This window comes from Schistocerca americana, chromosome 1 (genome assembly GCF_021461395.2).
Source record: "Schistocerca americana isolate TAMUIC-IGC-003095 chromosome 1, iqSchAmer2.1, whole genome shotgun sequence".
NCBI classification, from domain to species: Eukaryota; Metazoa; Arthropoda; class Insecta; order Orthoptera; family Acrididae; genus Schistocerca; species Schistocerca americana.
In genome coordinates this window covers 821,813,579-821,835,459 of record NC_060119.1, presented here as the reverse complement: position 1 = coordinate 821,835,459, position 21,881 = coordinate 821,813,579, and the positions used below count along the sequence as shown (strand labels likewise).

Below are 21,881 nucleotides of genomic sequence, written 5' to 3'. Positions count from 1 at the left end.
ATAACCCCAAAACCAATGCTGAGCTGAAAACGGCGATTCAGGAGGTCATCGACAGCATCGATGCTCCGACACTTCAGCTGGTCATGCAGAATTTCGCTCTTCGTTTCCCACGCCCGGGTTCCCGGGTTCGATTCCCGGCGGGGTCAGGGATTTTCTCTGCCTCGTGATGGCTGGGTGTTGTTTGCTGTCCTTAGGTTAGTTAGGTTTAAGTAGTTCTAAGTTCTAGGGGACTGATGACCATAGATGTTAAGTCCCATAGTGCTCAGAGCCATTTGAACCATTTTCGCTCTTCGTCTGCACCACAAAATCGCCAATGATGGCAGGTATATCGAACATGTCATGACCTAAATCAGAGTATTTGTAGTGCCGTTTACATGTTGAATAAAGTGTGTGCACCCTGTAGCTTGTAACTAATTTACATTTCATTTCATATAGTTCAATAATTGTCACTCTGTACGTTTGCACGTAATGTGATGATGCGGTTCCGATTATTGGTCGCGAATATCTTTCGTAACACTATGGGTGTTAACTCTTTTGTTCCACAGACGCCTCTAATGCGTTCCTATGTGCTGTGTCAAAACGCACGGGCTACGTTCGCCCTTACTAGTGCTGAGCATCCTACACGATAACTTAGTAATAACCCCTGGTGGTTACTGTAAGTATACGTGTACGATGTATTAAGAAAAAAAATATGTTGTAGATGAGCCGCGAACGACGACGAAAAAACAGGTGGTGAGCGCGCGCGACTTCAGCGATGCAACTCGCCTTCGGCTGGGCCCAGAGATGCTGCTTGAGCGATGCGCAGTAGCCGGTCGCTGTCGTAGAGAACCGACAGCAGCACGAATAATTAATTAATTGTCAAACGCTGGCGTGGCGCTGCGTGTTTGTTCGTTTTCAATGCTTCTTATGGTATGACATAAAGAGTTAATTCCCATGTAGACCTCTCAGCGACTAAGTGGATATATCGGTGTGCGTCTAGGTCCGACAGTAGAGCGACCCACTGCGTGGTGTAGTGAGGCACCGCAGCTGGCGGTTAAGGCTTGCGAGAGGGAAAGGAGTTTTGATTGGTAGAAACAGTATTTTAATTTGTTGCAGTTCACGGAGGCAACGTGGCTATTTTGCTAGGCCCCTGTTCATATACATGGCTGTGTTTCCTCCCAACGCTGAGCAACGGAATATACAGAGATTCTGTGGGACTTGCTGAATAGTCGCTGGTGATACACTGGTTTTGGCGAATTTAGGTGCACGAGCTATCAATTGATTGTCGTCTTGTGGACAGTTTCGGTCGTAAAGTTAGCTGTGGTAAATCCAGCGTGAGCCTGGTTAGAGAGAGAAGTAGATTTGTAGGTGCTGAGTTTTTGGGAATCGGTGGAACCGATATCCTGTCCGTGTTGTACGATTAGTGGTCGCGGCTCGCCCAGAGGTAATTGGGTCGTTAGCTGTTTTGTTGAAGTGGTTTGGTAGTGGCTGGTGTGTGTGTGTGTGTGTGTGTGTGTGTGTGTGTGTGTGTGTGTGTGTGTGTGTTGAGAAGGGAAAGCCTCGAACACATGTTCGTAGTTGTTGTTTAAATACCACTATCTTACAGCGGACCGTGAATTGGCTCGAATAAATACGAACTGTTTCACTATATTGTGATAGAGTGCAACAGTAGTTGAGTGGATAAGGGACGATAAAATAAAGGAACCATTTTACAAGCAGCACGCAGCTAAACAAAAACTTGATTAGGCAAAGTGACGAGTGGCCGAATTCAAGTAGGGAACTTAGCGGGTCGCGTATTGTCAACGCCTGAAGAGGTTCAGAATTGTTTTAAATTGTCACTTACGGTTAGATTTAAAGTGGTAGTGGCACTTAGGGTTTTTGTTTAATTTTTTTGTTACTGAATTTCTGTGTTGTTGGGTGTAGTCTTTGATGGCACTCGTTAACTTACGTGAATGAAATTATATAGAAATACCTAAACAAAATAAATTCAAGTTTTCTTGGGTTAACATAAACCTTACGTGTATTTAATTAGTATCTGTGGTGTGTATATATATTTTACGAGAAAAGAAAAGGGTGAATTCCAGAGATCTTAATACCGCATTGCAGGACACAAGTATACGCCGGTATTTGTAAGTTTGTCTAACCAAAAGTTCATTGATTGAGTGGAACCACGATAAACGTAAAGAGGGTAGATATTCTAAAAAGTTAAAACGATTTCATTGATGGAAAGAGTGTCTAAGTAAATGCAAGTAGAATTGAAGTTGTCGTAATTTATTACGGGAAGGTCAACGATTACACCAAGGACAAAGATTAATAAATCAGTGAAGTATGTGACGTCGTGTTATTTACATAGCAACGCTGGGCTAAGTGGAAAGAGATTTAGTGGTAGCATAAACTATTTCAATTCTTATCGATATTGGTGGAAGCGTCTTAATACAAACTGCTCTTAACGCGACGGTACATGGAATAGGAATTTTGTTACGAGTCTATTCCAGGGATTATGTACTGCGTTGTGAGGATTTCGTTGTGTGAGAGAACAATTGCAATCTAGATGGGGCATTTATCTCGGCATAATATAAACAGGTACTGTATTTAAAGAGATTTGATGCTTGGATTCGACCAGTAACTTAGATAACAAGCGTTGTTATCTAAATTGGCCTATCTCGTAATTACTGCTTGATACTGGTGATCATTGTCATTAGAATGTTTGGATGTGTCTATTCGTAACGTAATCGTGTCATTGTTCGATCTCGACGTTGTTTAAAGTAACGGTGCTTTCATTATTCGATATTCGAGCCGGCTGCATAGTCAAATGGCTCTGAGCACTATGCGACTTAACTTCTAAGGTCATCAGTCGCCTAGAACTTAGAACTAATTAAACCTAACTAACCTAAGGACATCACACACATCCATGCCCAAGGCAGGACTCGAACCTGCGACCGCAGCGGTCGCGCGGTTCCAGACTGTAGCGCCTTTAACCGCTTGGCCACCACGGCCGGCGCTGCATAGTCAGTGGTTGAGGTTGCCGAAGTAGTAATTATACTAAGGGTAATCTGTCTTCAATTTGTTCCTTGAGAGTGCGATTACGGTACGAGCTCGACTTCGAGTATTCGCCAGGCGCTCCACTACGACTGGAATCTTCTAAAATAAGATAGCGATCCGCAGTCATAACATCGACTGAGAAATTAAGAACTGTATCTAATTAAAGCTCTGTAGTGGTCGATTGGTTCGCCCAAGTATTTTGCGCGGCAAGAAGCCATACATTAACGGTATAGCGGCGTTGGTACAGTACGATCCATTGTCGTAAGTTCGATCTTGGATACCGCCAGTCGGCGTTACACCTACTGGTACTTTACTTTCAACTAAAATGCTGCAATCCATTCGAGTGCAGCTTTCAACCTGTTCGTAACGCCCGTGGTAATTGTGTGTATGTTTACAAACAAGTTCAAGGTGACTTTCCGCTCGGTAGAGTAATAGTCACAATAGCAATGCAGCTGCATGACATACTGGAGTGGTGCAACACTTTTGTTGATGAGTGTATATATTCTGGAAGCCAACGAACAGGATGTCCCTGAACCTTTCCGGATTTTGTACAGTTGGGGAAATAAATAATTGTTGAAGCTGACAAAAAATGTTGTTGTCAGTATCGTATTGTTTTGTTTCGGTATTGCATCGTTTCAGTTGTGAAACGATGGCTGATGTGAGTGGATATTGTTACACTGTTGAGTGATTAGTGGTGCTGTATGTTCGTGCACGAGACTCCGCAGACAGGACAAACAATAACAAAGGTAACTGATGCTTTTACGTATCACTTTGTCAAGGCCCCAGCGTGTAAAAAAAAAAAACATTGCTTGCTCGAGAGAAACGTACTTTTGTCGTCTGTTGATGATTGTCACGTTAGGTCCGTCTAAGTGCACCTGAAGAAAATCAGTTTTATCATGAAAACTGGTTTCGCCTTTATGTTTTGAAAGAAATCATCGCCCGCATCTCGTGGTCGTGCGGTAGCGTTCTCGCTTCCCACGCCAGGGTTCCCGGGTTCGATTCCCGGCGGGGTCAGGGATTTTCTCTGCCTCGTGATGGCTGGGTGTTGTGTGATGTCCTTAGGTTAGTTAGGTTTAAGTAGTTCTAAGTTCTAGGGGACTGATGACCATAGATGTTAAGTCCCATAGTGCTCAGAGCCATTTGAACCATTTTGAAGAAATCATCAGTGGCAAGGTTTGTAGATGTTATTCTACACGAGTGATCACTTTGCTGGTTTTAAAGCGAATGTTCCCAGTCTTTCGAATCATCACTAGCACAACACTGAAAATATGAATACTAAGTTTTCTTCATGAAGAAAAACATCATTAAGCTGTGACATAATGGATGAATGTTACGTGGGATGATAAAGCATGGCATTACGTGTGGATTGGTTCAAATGGCTCTGAGCACTATGGGACTTAACATCTATGGTCATCAGTCCCCTAGAACTTAGAACTACTTAAACCTAACTAACCTAAGGACAGCACACAACACCCAGTCATCGCGAGGGAGAGAAAATCCCTGATCCCGCCGGGAATCGAACCCGGGAACCCGGGCGCGGGAAGCGAGAACGTGTGGATGGCAACAAGTATGAATTCTACAGAACTGTGCGTATCAACCTGTGTAAATCCTATGGTGAAATTAGCAAGCGTTATCACTGCCTCATCGTAAGCAGTGTTTAGATTTCTCGTTTCATGACATAATATTACGATCTAAAGGGTACAAGAGCACATTATACGAGGGCGTGCTGAAAAGAAGAGCCTCCTAATTTCTTATGTGAAAACTCTTATAGATTTTTAAAAACAAACGATATCAGCATTCTACATCTTTATTCTTCATTTCTACATATTTGTAGCCCTAAGCCGCTAGAGCCGGCCGGTGTGGACGAGCGGTTCTAGGCGCTTCAGTCTGGAACCGCGCGACTGCTGCGGTCGCAGGTTCGAATCCTGCATCGGGCATGGATGTGTTTGATGTCCTTAGGTTAGTTAGTTTTAAGTAATGCTAAGTTCTAGGGGACTGATGACCTCAGATGTTAAGTCCCATAGTGCTCAGAGCCATTTTTTTAGCGGCTAGAGGTCTCACATGACAACGCTATACAACACACGAGTGCTATGGCATCTGCAAGAATCTAACGCCTTGGGTTCACTGTCATCGATCATCCTCCATACAGTCCCGACTTGGTCCCATCCGATTTTCGTCTGTTTCCAAAACTTAAAGAACACCCTCGAAAACTTCGATGTCAGAGAGACATTACATTTTAGTGATTTGCTTATACTTCTTTGTGTTTGTAGTTCCCCAGTACAACTGTTTAGAATATACAATGTAGTCAGAAAGAGTCTGAAAAGCCTGTAAGGGTGTTCCAGGATAGGTTGTGCTGAGATATTAATGTTAAGAAAAAAATTCGATACGTTGCGCCGTTTTCGAGCCAATTAACATTGAAATTAACCAATTAGGCCGTTGCGTGCACAGATTCAAGCTGCCCACCAGGTACAATTAGTGTCAGCTGTTCTCATTGCATAAATGATAGCGCACGAGGCTGGTTAGCCGTTGACTCAGGTTCGATCAGGTTTCAGGAAACGAAACGAAGAACACATTTGGCAACATCGTCTCTGGCGGACCCCTTGAATTTGCGCGCACAACGGCCTGATTGGCTAACTTCAATGCTAATTGACTCGAATGTGGTGTGACGTATCGAATTTTTTCTTAACATTTGTTTCTCAGCACAACCTACCCTGCAACACCCTTACACGCTTTTCTGACTGTTTCTGACCACCTTGTACAGTCTCTGGAGGGGTTAAATTGTGATGTGCAAATGAGTGATAACGTCTTCAACTTTTGTAGTCCTGTCTTCCTCAGTTGCGTGTAATATTACGATATATTGATAGTTTTTGCTTATGGACCGTCTGACAGCAATTGAATAAAACACAATTTTAGTGCCATACGCGTTTCGCCTTTATTTTCTGCAAGGCATCACAGTGCCCTGGAATATGTACGTATGTTTGCTATTTAATTTACAGTTTGGCCACTGTACCTATAGGTTATAAATAGTTCTGGTAGTTGGTATTTCTATTAAATTGTAATGTTTTGAACTGTACTTACAGGTTGCGTGGACAATTTCCTACATATTATGCTCCTATTGCATTTTTGGAGTTGTTCTTCTTCTTATGAATGCCAATTTGCGGTTTTTTCCCACATTCCACAGCACTATGAACTGAACGCTTGTTTCAATGCAATGTTTGGGTTTCTGTTGCCGACTGTCAAACGTTTTTGCCAAAGATCGAATGTTATTGCCAAACTTTCGAGTGTAATTATTGAAGTATCTGTGATCTGTTCGTGTATGCTTTTGTGTGTGCGTTTTTGTATGTGTGTGTGTGTGTGTGTGTGTGTGTGTGTGTGTGTGTGTGTCCAGAAGGTGAAAGGGGAAGAGTTTTTTTGTTTTATGTTTATGTTTATGTTTATGTTATCATTTCCTTTATTAAGTGTAGTAGGGAGCCTGTGCTGATGTGTGTTTGCTCATTTATCACATGTTTGTTTTCAGTTATGGCTTTTTGGATGTGGAAGTTTTCTTACGTTTGTATAAGATGTTTGTCATGGTTGCTTATTCTAATTATTTTCATTTCTTGTTCAATGTTTGTAGGATGATGGTTATGGTGTTTTAAATGTTCTGCAAATCTGGAATGTTTTGTTTCGTACTTTTAACATACCGTAATATGAGTAATAACGTGTCTTTAACTGTGGTGAAAGCTCCTTCTCCGTTCAGAAATATATGGAATGGTGCCAAAACTTGTCTGCACATTGGCTGAGAGAAATCTTCGTCAGCTCCTATACTCAGGGAATAAAGTCCACGAACGAAAGCTATTCACGCATGTAGAACGATCACTGTACAAGAGAGAAGCAAGAAATGAGACCAGGCCAGCAATCAGGTAAGTTTCTATCACTTTCCTGAACTATACTTCAAGTACTGATCCGTCACTTAAAATTCTTCATTGTGATATGGAATAGTGTTCGTGCAGAAGGGGAACGCTTCTCAGAAATATATCGCTCTGAGCGCAGTATGGAAGTATTGCAACAGATACACGTTGCCTCTGGGTAGTGGTGGGCTGGTAATATACTGCAGAGAAACAGCTCACTGTCGCTCTTGCCACAGAGGCAGTCGTTAACTCTCGGTACTTATAATATGTGAGCGAATAAATTGTGACTTATGGAGGCCTTCTGAAAGAGATGGAAAAGGATTGCCTGATGGGATTTCTAAGTTATCATCTGTTCGCCTGGAAAACAAACTTACATAAGCACCTAGACTCTGCGATGTATATCTACTGTTCATCTATGTCACACGTGGAAATGTGAGCATATTCAGTGGGTACTGGGAGGGCAATATGGGAGAATGCGCAATATTGTGGATAACCCTAGAGGCCGGCCAGAGTAGAGATGAGGAGAGAAATCATAAAATATTTAAATGATAACATCTAATTCCTTATGTTTAAAGTACAAGTGTAATATCATTAAAGAAAGTCATTTGTAGTGTATAATTGTATAATAAAGCGTTTATAATGGTAGTAGATCATTATAAAGAGCAAAACAGCAACTATTCACAGTTATTATTATTTTTATTAAAAATAGTGTAGTTAGGGGTTTCGGACCGATTACTTTTCAGAAGGTTATTAAGAGTTATGTCATATGTTTGCTGTGGTGCAAGTTTCTTGTCACAAGTAGACAATATTATTAGCACTGTCAAAATTAAAACATGAAATAATGCTTTCTCTGACTGCGTATCGGTATTTGCTGTAGGGCGCCATCACCCCAAGAAAGAAGCAACACATTTGGTAACAAACGACGTTATGTAGTCAGTACTGCGTAAATGTCCTAATATAAAGATAAATGTGATCAGCCGTCTAAAAATAAGCCGAAAGAGAAACTGGAATGACGCTACTTTTCAGAAACAGAAAAATTAACACTTGCTGGATAGTGTAGTTGTACAGAGATTCGTGTAAAGAACAGTGCAGTACTAACTTTTTATATTATAAACAACTACTCTGCAAAAATGTATGAACAAAACAAAATTATACACTGGGGATAAACTGAACTAACTTGTGCTTTTATTAACACACTGATTTGTATTTTGGATTATGGAGACTCCAATCCATTTTTTGCCAACCTGAATTATATTTTCTGTGGTTTGCTTCAGTTATTTCGGGTAAATTTTTAGAATCTCACTTTCATCCTCCAGGTGCCTAGCTATACGTGTAAACAAACACTATAATTCTTGACATGGGAGACTCGGTACAAGAAAAAACACCCTGGACGCTGCACCGTATTCACTTGCCATAAGCAGTCGATTGAGACAAAGTGTCTCTGTTGTGAAAGAGACTTAATACTATTGAGCCACTGAACAACTGGACGTTTGCGACGGTGTGTGTGTACTACACCCACTTTTATTAGAATAAATACATGGTAGAGATCACGGGGTGTTTGGGCAGTAGCAAGCTGCGACGCTTACTTTCCAACCGTCCCTGTTACCACTCCGTATGCACCCGTCCCCTCCCCAATATAGCCTAGTTTTCGGTCACGGGGTGTTTGGGCAGTAGCAAGCTGCGACGCTTACTTTCCAACCGTCCCTGTTACCACTCCGTATCCACCCGTCCCCTCCCCAATATAGCCTACAGTTTTCGGTGTATTCCACTGGTTCTGAGACTATATGGTTTAATTTGTTTTCAGTGAAAAATAATGGTTTGCTGTGCAATTGTGAGTTGTAATGGCCACTGCAGACAACTAAATAATTTTGGAATTAAGTTTGATACATTTCATAAGAACACTGAAGGAAAAAGGATAAACAATTGTAGATGTGCTGATTGAGCTAAATATTTTCTTTCTCTGGTTCGTATTATGAAAGCAATCTGAAAAGTGAACTGTTGAATTTTCTTCCGAAAGGCAAGATGTTATTCCAGCTCTATATCTCCCATCTTCCAGACTTCATCTACGGGTGGTAATGAGCCTAATAATGAGAGAAAATTCGGGCAGAAAAACGAAGTTGCTGTAACGAAATTAGAAGAGATTTTACAAATAAATGTATTAGTAACTAATGAAGAAACTACTAGTAGAGAAAACATGTACACTACGGAAACAGCCAAGCCCGTAAATGCAAGGGCGCCTTGTGCCAACAATTAGAGAAATTATGGGAAGAGAAATAAAAGACCCTAGGCAAAAAATACCAATTTACTGGATAGTAACTCGCGGTGTAATGTTGAATTCAAGTAACACTTTCAAAAAGTGATTGCGGGTTCTTTTTCTGGATGTCAACAAGTGGCTGACGCGCTTCGGAAGCTTTATATTGGTATTTTGGCAGCCATAGAAAAATAGCGCAGATACATTTTAGAAAACAATCTTTTAGATATTTTATAAACTACGTATTATGCAGAGAAAAAGTTTCATTTAAAAGCATTTTTATTTAACTAATGAATAAGTTAATAATAACAATAATAATAGACATAACACGAAAAATCCCGAATGTGTTGGTAGCTGTGTTCCAGTTAAGCACGTGCGCACGATGCGCTTGTAAGCTTGTACGCGGTGCGATAAGGCATGTGTTCCGCGATGACGTCACCGCTGACATCACATCTGCGCGTGGTAACTACCATCTACAAAGGGCATTAGGAAAGTTTTGCAATACAGCTTCATTTGTTTAAATTTTTCGAATTAGTTTCAGCCACATTGAATACAGCTCTCTATCCTCCGAAACCAATCCCTAAACCAGTTCTCCCAAGTTTCTCTAGGGAGTAAGGTATACTCTCTGTCCCAAGCCCTCAGGAGGTCCTAATCACTTGAAAACTGCACTCATTCCAGCTTCATTTTCACATGCAGGAACAGTGCAAAGCCGCAAGGAGCAAGGTCTGGACTGTAAGGAGGGTTCTCAAGATGTGTCAATGCTGTGCCCCACAGATACTCGATAAGCGCAGTGAGCTGGAGTGTTGTCGTGATGGAGGAACTTAGTGTCCATTCTTAACATCGGTCGCAGGTTATTCAGAGATTGGATGACTTTGGACAGGCATTGCTCAGAGTAGCACTTAGCTGTGACTGTCTTCTGTGTGCCCAAAACAACACGCGCCACAATTTCACAGAATTTGACAAAAAAAAAAAAACAGTTACCATTTTCTTCTTTAGTGATCGGGAATTTCTGACAGCTATGGGTGTGTCGTCTTTGTTTTGAGTCTTTGTCGAAACGTCACAGTAGTACAGCCAAGTTTCGTCATCTGTCACGTTGTTCACATACTAAGATTGTCCCTCAGAAAACTTCTTTAACATCTTCCGGCACGGCAAAGGTCGTGCCATCTGCTCTTCCGTCACTGTATACGGCACCTAGAGACAACGAAGTTTCTTTACCTGCAAATGATCTTGCAGGATCGAAGGAATTTCTGGTGCATTTAGCCCTAAGGTATCCTCTATCTGTTTACAGCTCACTCATGGATGTTTTCCTCCGTAACTGATGATTGTGGTCTTCCCGTCCTCTCAGCGTCCTCCGGAGCGAAGTTTCATCTTCTGAATTGTCTGTACCACCTGAATATAGTTGTACGATGTGGACACGCATCACGAGCCCAAGAGTCATTTCTTCAAAGCACTTGTGTGTGTTTAAACCACGCGCGGAGTTGTACCGCAAAACTGCCCGAGTCTCACTTCTGACCGCGATGCCATAGCAGGCACTTCACACTAACCCCACAAAGTTGACACAGCGGCTACAATGCACATATGATGTAGTCTCAGAACACAGCCTCAATCAGCCTCCCGCGACCTACTGTTGCGTTGTGTTGCAGAAAGCGGTAGGTGGATCAAAACAAAATGTCAAGACACTCTGTGACCAAAATGGTACTGAAACAGAGGATGACAGACTGAAGGCCGAAATACTAAATGTCTTTTTCCAAAGCTATTTCACAGTGTAAGACTGCACTGTAGTTCCTTCTCTAGATTGTCGCACAGATGACAAAATGGTAAATATCGAAATAGACAACAGAGGGGTAGAGAAACAATTAAAATCGCTCAAAAGAGGACCTGATGGGATACCAGTTCGATTTTACGCAGAGTACGCGAAGGAACTTGCCCCCCTTCTTGCAGCGGTGTATCGTAGGTCTCTAGAAGAGCGTAGCGTTCCAAAGGATTGGAAAAGGGCACAGGTCATCCCCGTTTTCAAGAAGGGACGTCGAACAGATGTGCAGAACTATAGACCTATATCTCTAACGTCGATCAGTTGTAGAATTTTGGAACACGTATTATGTTCGAGTATAATGACTTTTCTGGAGACTAGAAATCTACTCTGTAGGAATCAGCATGGGTTCCAAAATAGACGATCGTGTGAAACCTAGCTCGCGCTATTCGTCAACGAGACTCAGAAGGCCGTAGACACGGGTTCCCAGGTAGATGCCGTGTTTCTTGACTTCCGCAAGGCGTTCGATACAGTTCCCCACAGTCGTTTAATGAACAAAGTAAGAGCATATGGACTATCAGACCAAGTGTGTGATTGGATTGAAGAGATCCTAGATGACAGAAAGCTGCATGTCATTCTCAATGGAGAGAAGTCTTCCGAAGTAAGAGTGATTTCAGGTGTGCCGCAGGGGAGTATCGTAGGACCGTTGCTATTCACAATATACTTAAAAGACCTTGTGGATAACATCGGAAGTTCACTGAGGCCTTTTGCGGATGATGCTGTAGTATATCGAGAGGTTGTAGCAATGGAAAGTTTTACTGAAATGCAAGAGGATCTGCAACGAATTGATGCATGGTCCAGGGAATGGCAACTGAATCTCAATTTAGATAAGTGTAATATGCTGCGAGTACATACAAAGAAAGATCCTTTATCATTTAGCTACAATATAGCAGGCCAGCAACTGGAAGCAGTTAATTCCATAAATTATCTGGGAGTAGGTATTAGGAGTGATTTAAAATGGAATGATCATATAAAGTTGATCGTCGGTAAAGCAGATGCCACACTGAGATTCATCGGGAGAATCCTAAGGAAATGCAATCCGAAAACAAATGAAGTAGGTTACAGTACACTTGTTCGCCCACTGCTTGAATATTGCTTACCAGTGTAGGATCCGTACCAGGTGGGGTTGATAGAGAAGATAGAGAAGATCCAACGGAGAGCAGCGCGCTTTGTTACGGGATCATTTAGTAATCGCGAAAGCGTTACGGAGATGATAGATAAACTCCAGTGGAAGACTCTGCAGGAGAGACGCTCAGTAGCTCGGTACGGGCTTTTGTTGAAGTTTCGAGAACATACCTTCACCGAGGAGTCAAGCAGTATATTGCTCCCTCCTACGCATATCTCGCGAAGAGACCATGAGGATAAAATCAGAGAGATTAGAGCCCACACAGAGGCATACCGACAATCTTTCTTTCCACGAACAATACGAGACTGGAATAGAAGGGAGAACCGATAGAGGTACTCAAAGTACCCTCCACAACACACCGTCAGGTGGCTTGCAGAGTATGGATGTAGATGTTGATGTAGACATAAATGATACTTTTATATTACACAGTAGCAGCGGTGAGTGCAGTACCTGTAAGTGGTCCCGTTCTGGCCGGTCAGCTTCCGGCGGCGGCGGCGGCGGCGCCTGCTGCAGCAGCGGTGCGCGGCGGTTGCGCTTGGGCCTGGCGGGCGGGAAGGTGCCGAAGTCCGGCTGCGCCGCCTCCGCCGGTGGGCTGGGGGAGTGGCGGCGGCGCGCCGGCCGCAGCGAGCGCGTCCTCGCCGGCCGCTCTGGCTCGCGCTCGGGCGTTCCGCGGTACTGCGCCGCCAGCGGGGACTCCCGGCCGCCGCCGCCGCCGTCCTCGTCGGCGTCCATCCGCCGCAGCGCGTTCACCGGCGAGCGGAACGCGTCGCGGATCTCCGACGTGAGGTACCTGCCGACGGCCACGTCCTCCTGGCTGATGCCCTTCTCCCGCAGGAAGAACTCGTCGGAGTCGATCTCCTCGAGCACGCCGGCGCGCCGCCGGTCCGACGAGCTGCCAGACGAACGCTGCTCGCGGTCCGAGTCTCCCACGCTGGCCGGCTCCTCCGCCCTGCAGACACACGCGCGGCGGCGCAGGCGCGTCACCAGGACATCCGACCGGGCCCTGCCTCGCTGGCGCCTCCTTCCTTCCCCTCGCAGGGGCCCCTCGACAGAAATAGTCCCGCGAAAGGACTCTGGCGAACGTTACTGTCTCTGCACAGCGGCTGATGTACTGTGCTTCAACCGAGAGTCTGACTACGACAGTAAAGAGGAAGTCCTGACAACTGTATCGAGAGGCCGTGGGCTTTAAAGCTGTGTTTGAAAACCGTACTCAGTGGAGACAAACACTTACGGCATACAGTCATCGCATCTACTCCTTCTGTCAAACACTAGACGTCAAGGAGCAGTATTATGCCAAGGAGCTACACTACTGGCCATTAAAATTACTACACCACGAAGATGACGTGCTACAGACGCGAAATTTAACCGACAGGAAGAAGATGCTCTGAAATGCAAATGATTAGTTTTTCAGAGCATTCACACAAGGTTGGCGCTGGTGGCGACACCTACAACGTGCTGATATGAGGAAAGTTTCCAACCGATTTCTTGTACACAAACAGCAGATGACCGGCGTTACCTGGTGAAACGTTGTTGTGATGCCTCGTGTAAGGAGGGGAAACGCGTACCATCACGTTTCCGACTTTGATAAAGGTCGGATTGTAGCCTATCACGATTGAGGTTTATTGTATCGCGACATTGCTACTCGTGTTGGTCGAGATCCAATGACTGATAGCAGAATATGGAACCGGTGGGTTCAGGAGGCTAATACGGAACGCCGTGCTGGATCCCAACGGCCTCGTATCACTAGCAGTCGAAATGATAGGCATATTAGCCTCATGGCTGTAACGGATCGTGCAGCCACGTCTCGATCCCTGAGTCAACAGACGGGGACGTTTGCAAGACGACAACCATGTGCACGAACAGTTCGACAACGTTTGCAGCAGCATGGACTATCAGCTCGGAGACCATGGCTGCGGCTACCCTTGATGCTGCATCAAAGACAGGTGCGCCTGCGATGGTGTACTCAACGACGAACCTGGGTGCACGAATGGCAAAACGTCATTTTTCGGATGAATCCAGGTTCTGTTTACAGCATCCTGATGGTCGCATCCGTGTTTGGCAACATCGCGGTGAACGCACATTGGAAGCTTGTATTCGTCATCGCCATACTGGCGTATCACCCGGCGTGATGGTATCGGGTGCCATTGGTTACACGTCTCGGTCACCTCTTGTTTGCATTGACGGCACTTTGAACTGTGGACGCTACATTTCAGATGCGTTACGACCCGTGGCTCTACCCTTCATTCGATCCCTGTGAAACCGTACATTTCAGCAGGATAATGCACGACCGCATGTTGCAGGTCCTGTACGGGCCTTTCTGGATACAGAAAATGTTCGACTGCTGCCCTGACCAGCACATTCTCCAGATCTGTCACCAATTGAAAACGTCTGATCAATGGAGGCCGGGCAACTGGCTCGTCACAATACGCCAGTCGCTACTCTTGATGAACTGTAGTACCGTGTTGAAGCTGCATGGGGAGCTCTACCTGTACACGCCATCCAAGCTCTGTTTGACTCAATGCCCAGGCGTACCAAGGCCGTTATTACGGCCAGAGGTGGTTGTTCTGGGTACCGATTTCTCAGGATCTATGCTCCCAAATTGCGTGAAAATGTTATCACATGTCTAGTGTAATATATTTGTACAATGAAAACCCGTTTATCATCTGCATTTCTTCTTGGTGTACCAATTTTAATGGCCAGTAGTGTAGTTTTAAAAGAGTTTTCAGAGTTATTAAGTCAAATACTGGTCTTTCTCCATATTTAAATCTCCACTATGCAGAGTGATTATAAACCATTGGCAGATTTCATTAGGTTATGTTTTCATCAACACTGAGCACAAATATAAGCTCACAACATCAAGAGAGAGCAAACTTCTTTTTATTTACCCTGAAGTTAAATGTGTTGATGTAAGCTCCTGTAATACGACAGACGCCCACAAAGTCGTCACATTTTCAGTAGCCCTCCCCAGTACCTCTGGAGTGATTAATAAATGGTTCCAGAATGAGATTTTCACTCTGCAGCGGAGTATGTGCTGATATGAAACTTCCTGGCAGATTAAATCCTTTTTTCAGGATGGCTAGTTCTACAAGTTTTGCAGGAGAGCTTCTGTAAAGTTTGGAAGGTAGGAGACGAGGTACTGGCTGAAGTAAAGCTGTGAGGGCGGAGTGTGAGTCGTGCTTGGGTAGCTCAGTTGGTCAGCCGGCACGGTAGCTTAGCGTGTTCGGTCAGAGGGTTTAGCTACCCTCTGTAATAAAAAGAAACTGAGTAAACGGATCAACGAACAACCTCAACGAGTGTCATCGGACGTCCACCACGAACAAATTCAACGAGCAGTATAGAGCAAAATGAGATATGAAAAATAAAAAAAAGTTGGTAGAGCACTTGCCCGCGAAAGGCAAAGGTCCCGAGTTCGAGTCTCGGTCCAGCACACAGTTTTTTATCTGCCAGGAAGTTTCATACTAAATGATTGTTGTTTACAAAGGCCGGAGGGGACACAGAAATTAGGTTAACGTGCTCGTCATTGTATAGAACGTGTTGTCAGTGGAAGATGTGTAACTAATTTATGGCGCTGTCGGATCTTAATTTAGGTTCTACTGGCGGAATTCAACTGACGAACCCTATCATATTGGAACACGAACACTTCTTATTCCACCTAAACCATGTTCCAACAAGTCCAAGTAAATATGTCTTTGGATGAAGAGAAATCGGACAACTGCGAGTAGAACGCCCGCTCTGAGGGTTCCGTACAAACTTAATTGTACATCTAGATAGCTCATCTGTAGCTTTTGATGACTGAGTTTCCGAGTGTCTAAAGATGTGACATAAATGACTGTATCTTTTGACTGCATTTACTTAGCAGCTCAAATTTTTTACGCCGCCAACAGATAGAAGACCTTTGTATTTAACATAAATTGCAATTGATACTTTTACGCATTACTCAGAAAAGGGGCTTTAACAGACGGATAGACAGGCGCACAACACAGTGACGTTATAAGGGTTCCGCTTTTACCGTTCAAGGTACCGAACTCTAAAAATGGGCGTAATTTTGTCACTTTCTGCAGGAACGTTAACGCACTTCGTGCACTACATACATTCTGAGACGAAATAAACGACGCACCACGAAGGAACTATCCGAATGGGACGGAAGTCGGTATATGTGATGTTCATCCACAGATAACCAAATTATTACAGTTTCAGAAAAATTGGATGACTTTTTCAAGAGAAAGAGCTTCTCAAATTGAGGAAGTCAATAACGTGTTTTTCCACGTCTGGCCCTCACACAAGCAGTTATTCGGATGGACATTGATTGATAGAGTTTTTGGATGCTCAGCTAACACATATCTTGCCAAATTATGTACAATCGATGTGTTAGATTGTTAAAATCCTGCGCTGGTTGGAGTGCCCCGCCCATAATTCTCCAAACGTTCTCAATCGAGGAGAGGCACGACCATGCTGGCCAAGGTAGAGTTGACAAGCAAGGAAACAAGTACTAGAAACTCTCGCCGTGTGTGGGCAGGCATTATCTTGCTGAAATGTAAGCCCAGAATAGCTTGCCATGAAGGGCAACAAAACGAGGCGCAGAATATCGTCGACGAACCGCTCTGCTGTAAGGGCGCCGCGGATAATAACCAGAACGGTTCTCCTATGAAAAGAAATGGCCCCCAGAGCATCACTCCTGGTTGTCGGGCCGTATGATGGGCATCAGTCAGGCTGGTATCCCACCGCCGTCCGAAGCGTCTCCAGACACGTCTTCGCTGGTCACTGGGGCTCATTTCGAAACGGGACCCATCACTGAAGACAGTTCTACTCCAGCCAGTGAGATTCCAGGCTAAAGACGTGTCTGGAGTCACCCTGGACAGCGGTGACATACGAGTCTGTCACTCGCCATACAGCCCAACATCCAGAAGTAGTAGTCTGGGGTGCCATTTCATTTCATAGCAAGATCACTTTGGTTGGTATCCGCTCCACTTTTACAGCACAGCGGCGCGTTGTCTATATTCTACGCCCCGTTTTGTTGCGCTTCGCGGCAAACCATTCAGCAAGAGAATGTCCGCCCGTACACGGCGAGAGTTTCTGCTGCATGTCTTCGTGGCTGCCAAACCTAACCTTGGCCAACAACGTCGCCGGATCTCTCCCCAGTTGAGAACGTTTGGAGCATTAGGGACAGGGCCGTCAATTAGCTCGGAATTTTGATTATCTTGTAAGCTTATTGTCCGTCGCTGACATAGAAGATCGCAAACCTTCTTTCCTTCCCGTCTAGGCAAGCTGTGCAGTGACTAGAGTACATATAAAGCTTACTGGGAGTCCGCAGCTCGTGGTCGTGCGGTAGCGTTCTCGCTTCCCACGCCCGGGTTCCCGGGTTCGATTCCCGGCGGGGTCAGGGATTTTCTCTGCCTCGTGATGACTGGGTGTTGTGTGATGTCCTTAGGTTAGTTAGGTTTAAGTAGTTCTAAGTTCTAGGGGACTGATGACCATAGATGTTAAGTCCCATAGTGCTCAGAGCCATTTGAACCATTTTTGAAAGCTTACTGGGACAGGGTAGATGTTAGCTACAATGAAGTCGATAATTCGGTTGTAATATTGGCATTTTAATTTGATATCCCCCACAACCGACAAAATTTACAAAAAAATGTGAATTCTTTGTCCACCCACACACTCCTGAGAATGGCACATTAACAATTTGCAATTACGCGTTCCTATTACCGGCAGCTGCTCTGATAAATACTCGGCACCTCGCAAGGATAACTATCAAATCAAGAATATTAGGTAATTTGTTGGGAGTGGTTAAGCGTTGGTGAAAATCTCGCTTCTGAGCACGCAAAGAGCTCTAACCGCAGAACTCTGCACGGAACACGCGTTGGTGCAATGCTGCGATACAGACCGTCTATCTCCCTCCGAAGTCGATGGCCAAGACGCCGTCTCCCAAGTCCGTACCGCTCGATGGCTGAAGGCGAAGCCCACTCTCTCCACAATTCTCCCGTCTCCCACGCGTACGAAAACGTGGCGGAAGAATACTCAGTTTCGGCCAATGTCGAACGCTCTATCATCGCCGAAATCCCTCCAACGGCATTTCTGAGACCTACCCAATGATCGATTAGGTCATAACGCACCTAGGCAAATGAAATTCTCGTCTTCGCCACGTGTTGCCCAGCACAGGTGGCTCCGGATGCCGGGCTATCCCCAAAAGCGTCGTATTGTCCCGCGCTTCCGGTGACCGCTACCTGCCGCCTACGGCGGCCCGGCGAGCTACGGCCATCTGCAGACTTTATCATCCACAATTCTCAACTTCCGACACTTTTCACCAACGCTTTGAGTTAGTGGCTCAATCATGCATACATGCAGGGAATACTGCTCGAGATTGCCTCATATTTTCCATAATTCAATAGAGTCATGATCTGATGCCCTTGCCAGTTCCTTTAGTATTAATACTAATGTTGGTAAGCTAGCGTGTAAGTGCCCATGTCCTGGCACCTTACAGCCTAACGCACCAATTGGACTGGTTTTGGAACGATATACCGCAGGATGAAACCTAACAACTCTGTCAATCAACGCCAAACCGAATAACTGGTGACATAAGGGGCAGAGGCGGACCAAGAGCCGGCTTCTATGGCCGAGCGGTTCTAGGCGCTTCAGTCCGGAACCGCGCTGCTGCTACGGTCGCAGGTTCGAATCTTGCCTCGGGCATGTATGTGTGTGATGTCCTTAGGTTAGTTAGGTTTAAGTAGTTCTAAGTCTTAGGGGACTGATGACCTCAGGTGTTGAGTCCCATAGTGCTTAGAGCCATTTGAGCGGACCAAGACGTTATTGACTTGCTAAATTTGTGAAGATCTTTCACTTGAGTAAATCATCTAATTTTTCTAAAATTGTAATGATTTGTTTGTCTGTAAATGTACACCACACCCACCGATTGCCGCCCCGTTCGGATATTTCCTTAGTGTTGCGCCTTTTCTTATCTTAGAGCGTATTTACTTAAACATGCCCCTCCCTCCCTCTCTCTCCTCCTCACCCTCATACCCCCCCCCCCCCCTTCTCCTACTCGGAGCCTGTTCTTTCCCTCGATGATAGATGCATCCTCTTTCGCTAAATTCTTCGGATCACTTATAGAATGACGTCCAAGAGAAACAAAACATAGTACCCAATTACAGTGTAAATGCCCATCAAAACGCAACACTGTTTCAACAAGCATATTCAGGTAGGACGGTAATATCGCTACTTTCATCATCAACGACAACGGACACATTCCCACTTTGCCCCATAAATGACGTAGGCCACAAAATGTCTGCAGCGAAATTTCAGGTTATTGTATTTTACGTGGCCCCACTTGTCAGTATTGTGGAAAAAGGCTCTTTTATATGGGAAAATCATATCTAATATTGTTCAAGCACACGGATACAAAGTACTGTGAATGACGAAGCAGACTATGGTCCACACGTACATTTATACGGATTTTTGTTATAATTCGACAGATAGCTGGACATGAACTATGACAGGACACAGGAACTAAGAGTATTTTTTTTTCTTTTTTGAGGTGGAGAATGGTTTTTGCGGAAATCACAGTTTTCACAGTCTGGCGGGATTGTGGCTTGTGGTGCTATACACATAGAGAAAGACTGAAAATTAAGAAGATAATTATCTTGAGAAATCATTCACTATTTTACTTAACCTCTACGCGAGATTTTCTACAATATTTTCTAATGTATCGTATGCTTGCTGAGATTATTTTATGAATAATGTAAACTTATTTGTACATGTATTGCTCGTATTCTTCTTCAAAAAGTAATTCGTATTGAAAACATTTTTAAAAAATAAATATAAAAATAAAAAAATTGAAATACCTGCTTCTTTTCTTGTACGGTCAGATTAAGAAAATAGTTCCAACTTAAAGCAAGTAGTAAAGGAAACCAAAAACAAATCTGGAGTAGGAATTAAAGATCAGGGTGAAGAAATAAAAACTCTGAGGTTTACCTAAGACACTGTAGTTCTGTTAGACACAGCAAAGGGCTTGGATGAGCATTTGAACGGAATGGTCAGTCTTGGAAGGAGGATACAGGATGAACATCAACAACAGCAAAAAAAGTTTAATGGAATGTAGTCGAATTAAACCAGTTAATACTGAGGGAATTATATTAGGAAACGAGACACTACAAGTAGATGGGCAGCAAAATAACTAATGGTGGCCGACGTAGAGAGGACATATAATGTTGACTGGCACTGCCGAGAAAAGCATTTCTGAAGAAGAGAAATTTGTTAACATAGAATATAGATTTAAGTGTTAGTTAGTCTCTTCTGAAGGTGTTTGTGTAGAGTGTAGCCATGTATGTAAGTAAACATGAACGATAAAAAGTTAATATAAAAGAGAAAAGATGCTTTCGAAATGTAGTGCTGCAGAAGAAAGCTGAAGATTAGATAGGTCGATCACGAAACTGATGAGGAAGTAATGAATGGAATTGGGGAGAAAAGAAATTTGTTGTACAACCTGACTAGAAGAAGGTATCGGTTGATAGGACCCATTCTGAGACATCAAAGGATCACCAAGGGAAGAGTAGGGGAATAAATGATATAGGGAGTGCACGAGATGAATATAGTAAGCAGATTCAGAAGGATATAGGTTGCAGCAGTTATTCGGAGATGAAGAAGCTCGCACAGGGGAAAGCAGCACGGAGAGCTGCATCAAATCAGTGATGTATCGGGATGTTTGGAACCAAGTAGCCAAATGGCTGAATGATCATCCTTCTATTGACTGGTTGTGGCAACAATTTCTGTCGGTAGGTGAGGGTCCAGAAGGACTGCCTGCACCTATATCTCACACCGATAGCGGACATTTGATGTTACACTCTCGAAAAGAGAATCCCATTCCAATTGCATTCTGCTCTTGCAGCAGGTACATGAACCATGATATCATGGAGCACTGTGCGCAGAAGTCTGGACGAAAGTGACATGTGTAAGATGCGGTCTACGACGCGTGTACCGACAACCGTTCATCCCTGGCGGAACCGATTTAGTTAACAACGATCGTATTTCCCGTTTCTACTTTTCAAAATGACTACAGGCTTATTTTGTTAAGGGGAGAGGCTGCAAGCTGTTCACGTACATCTTACAAAAAAACTCCCCATCGCAACCCCCCTCAGATTTAGTGGAAACAGGGCCCAGTGGACGACCGTCAAAAACTGAACACAGATCAAGCATGACAGTAAGAAGGTGTTTGGACAGCGAAAAAAGAAGCAAAATAGAAACGGCGAACCGTGAAAATCCCGGAAGTGCAACATGGGGTGCTATTAAACAAGCAAGGCGTCATGGTTAGCCGGCACGGTAGCGCAACGTGTTCGGTCGGTGGGTTAGTTGCCCTCCGTAATAAAAAACTGGGTAAAAGGATCAACAGTCAACTTGAAAAAGTGTCATGGAATATCCTCCCGGAACAAATAGAACGAACAATATCGAACAAAACGATATTAAAAAAAGTGGCCATAGTGTTGGACTGCGAAGAGGGCGAGCCGTGTTTATAGTTACCCAGTGTCTTTTTTTTTTTTTTTTTTTTTTCACTGCTCGCTGTAACGTATGTAACGTCCGTGTTTGCAACAGCGAGGTGTAAGGAAGGGACCTGTAATGAAAGTTGATTCTGCACAACTAATCTATTAGCAGCAAAAAAGGAAGTGGCTTTCGAATGGCAACCGCAAACGTTTGATGACAAAGCGACAAGTCAACCGAATCCTCCACAGGAAAGCATGTCTGGTGTGTCATGCACGGTATTAGTGACAGCACGTGTGTCGTATGACAGGAATCGCT

At 44.2% G+C, this 21,881-nt stretch overlaps 1 protein-coding gene across 5 annotated transcripts in view; it reads right to left on the bottom strand.

Moving 5' to 3' along the window:
- Nucleotides 1-21,881, bottom strand: part of LOC124613013 (titin) — a 475,930-nt gene that overhangs the window by 79,119 nt on the left and 374,930 nt on the right. For all 5 annotated transcript variants that reach the window (XM_047141586.1, XM_047141596.1, XM_047141570.1 and 2 more), the window contains one exon: nt 12,549-13,047. In XM_047141586.1, the coding sequence (XP_046997542.1) occupies nt 12,549-13,047 (499 nt within the window). The remainder of the gene's footprint in view (nt 1-12,548; nt 13,048-21,881) is intronic.